The 1638-nt window shown below is 23.3% G+C and overlaps 1 protein-coding gene across 1 annotated transcript in view; it reads right to left on the bottom strand.

Annotated features, from left to right (window-relative positions):
* Positions 1-1638, bottom strand: part of LOC107611443 (probable homogentisate phytyltransferase 1, chloroplastic) — a 3543-nt gene that overhangs the window by 1452 nt on the left and 453 nt on the right. The window contains exons 2-4 of the mRNA XM_016313367.2: positions 1473-1568; positions 1296-1367; positions 704-799 (exon numbers count right to left, since the gene is read on the bottom strand). Of these exons, the coding sequence (XP_016168853.1) occupies positions 704-799; positions 1296-1367; positions 1473-1568 (264 nt within the window). The remainder of the gene's footprint in view (positions 1-703; positions 800-1295; positions 1368-1472; positions 1569-1638) is intronic.

The following is a 1638-nucleotide window of genomic DNA, read 5'->3' on the forward strand; positions in this document are numbered from 1 at the left end:
TATTAAATTTATATTTATTACAATCCTTATAACTTTTAAAATCAAACATTAGTGCCAATGAGTTATAGCTCAAATGGCATAGTCTCTCCATACTCAATTAAGAGGTTACCGGTTTGAGCCTCCTATCTTTGGTTAAAAAAAAAAATCAAACATTAGCGTGTACTTTATTGAAAACCACCTTTATTTTGTTTGGAGTTATGTTGTATGGATATAGGATACGACACGACACGGGATACGCGAATTTAAAAGTCTTATAAAACAGGAGACAAGGCATATATATAAAATATAAAGTAATTTTTAAATAAATTATAATAATATTTTAACATTTTATTTATATTAAAATAATTTTTAATTATTTTTAATATCTTCTTTTAAATATTAAAAGTATTTAAAATATTTTTTATTTTAACGTGATAGTATTTAAGTATGTTTAAGCCTATCTAAAAAATAATTTTTTTTATGTTTTATTAAGACACTATTGGATATAGAAAATATACATATTAAACGAATATCAATGAATATTATGTTCGAAATGTGTTCAACACACAAATACGATAAATCAAAGAAGAGTCAATGTTTCATAGGTTTGGAGCCATGTATATATAAGCCATGTTCTTGGATAAGAAAAGGCTTGGTTTTTCTTTGGATTAAAATGAATGCAACACATAAATAACTTTAACCAATATAAATAAATAGTATTTACCGTGAAAATTTTGCTCCATAGAGAAGGAGATAATGCTCCCAATGTAATAGCAACTCCATAAGCCATTTGAATAAGTGAAATGCATAACCAAAATACCTTGCAAAAGATTAATAAAACAAATAAATGAAGGTATATGTAATAGCAAAATCTGGTGAGCACTGTTTTGAAGAGGTGTTGTATACTTTTTGAAAAATACAAGTTTTTTATTTTGTATTTGATAAATAAAAAAATACATGTATTTATGTTTGCTTTTTAAAAAATGAGTATTTTTGAAAATACTTAAAGTGTAATTTTTTAAAATTAATTTTATATTTATTAAAATAAAAAATTTTAATATAATTTCATACATAAATAAATTTTTAAATTTATTATTATATTTGTTTTTATTATAATATTTTTAAATTTTAAAAATTATTTACTAAATATAATTGTTGTTGTTTGTGTTTATTAAAATTTATTTTTTATTTCATTTATCAAAACAAATAGATACTATAATTTTTAAAAAAATTATTTTTTAAAAAATTAGTTTTCATAAATTATTTTCGAAAAGTAAAAGACCAAAATTTTAATCTGAGGCTTTACAACAAGGTACCTTCTTAACACCCAAACGTATTGCCAAAGTTTTGAGGCCCAATGCTTTGTCTCCTTCAACGTCTGCTAAGTCCTATTTATTATCATCACATATTGTTATATCATTTGATTGAAAACATCCAATAAAAAGATTAGTGTTCTAATATAAAATATTATATTTAATTGCTTAAAAATTTACCTTTGATACTGATATAACTGAATAGAAACAACCCATGACCAAACAGCCAAGAAGTAGAGATCTTGGATAAACAGCTGCCTGTTTTAGTACAAAGGTCTGGACAACATACATTCATGTATTTGTTCCAAAAAATGTATTAGACTTCCATCAAAATTGCATCATATAC

The sequence above is a fragment of the Arachis ipaensis genome, chromosome B08 (genome assembly GCF_000816755.2).
Source record: "Arachis ipaensis cultivar K30076 chromosome B08, Araip1.1, whole genome shotgun sequence".
NCBI lineage: Eukaryota > Viridiplantae > Streptophyta > Magnoliopsida > Fabales > Fabaceae > Arachis > Arachis ipaensis.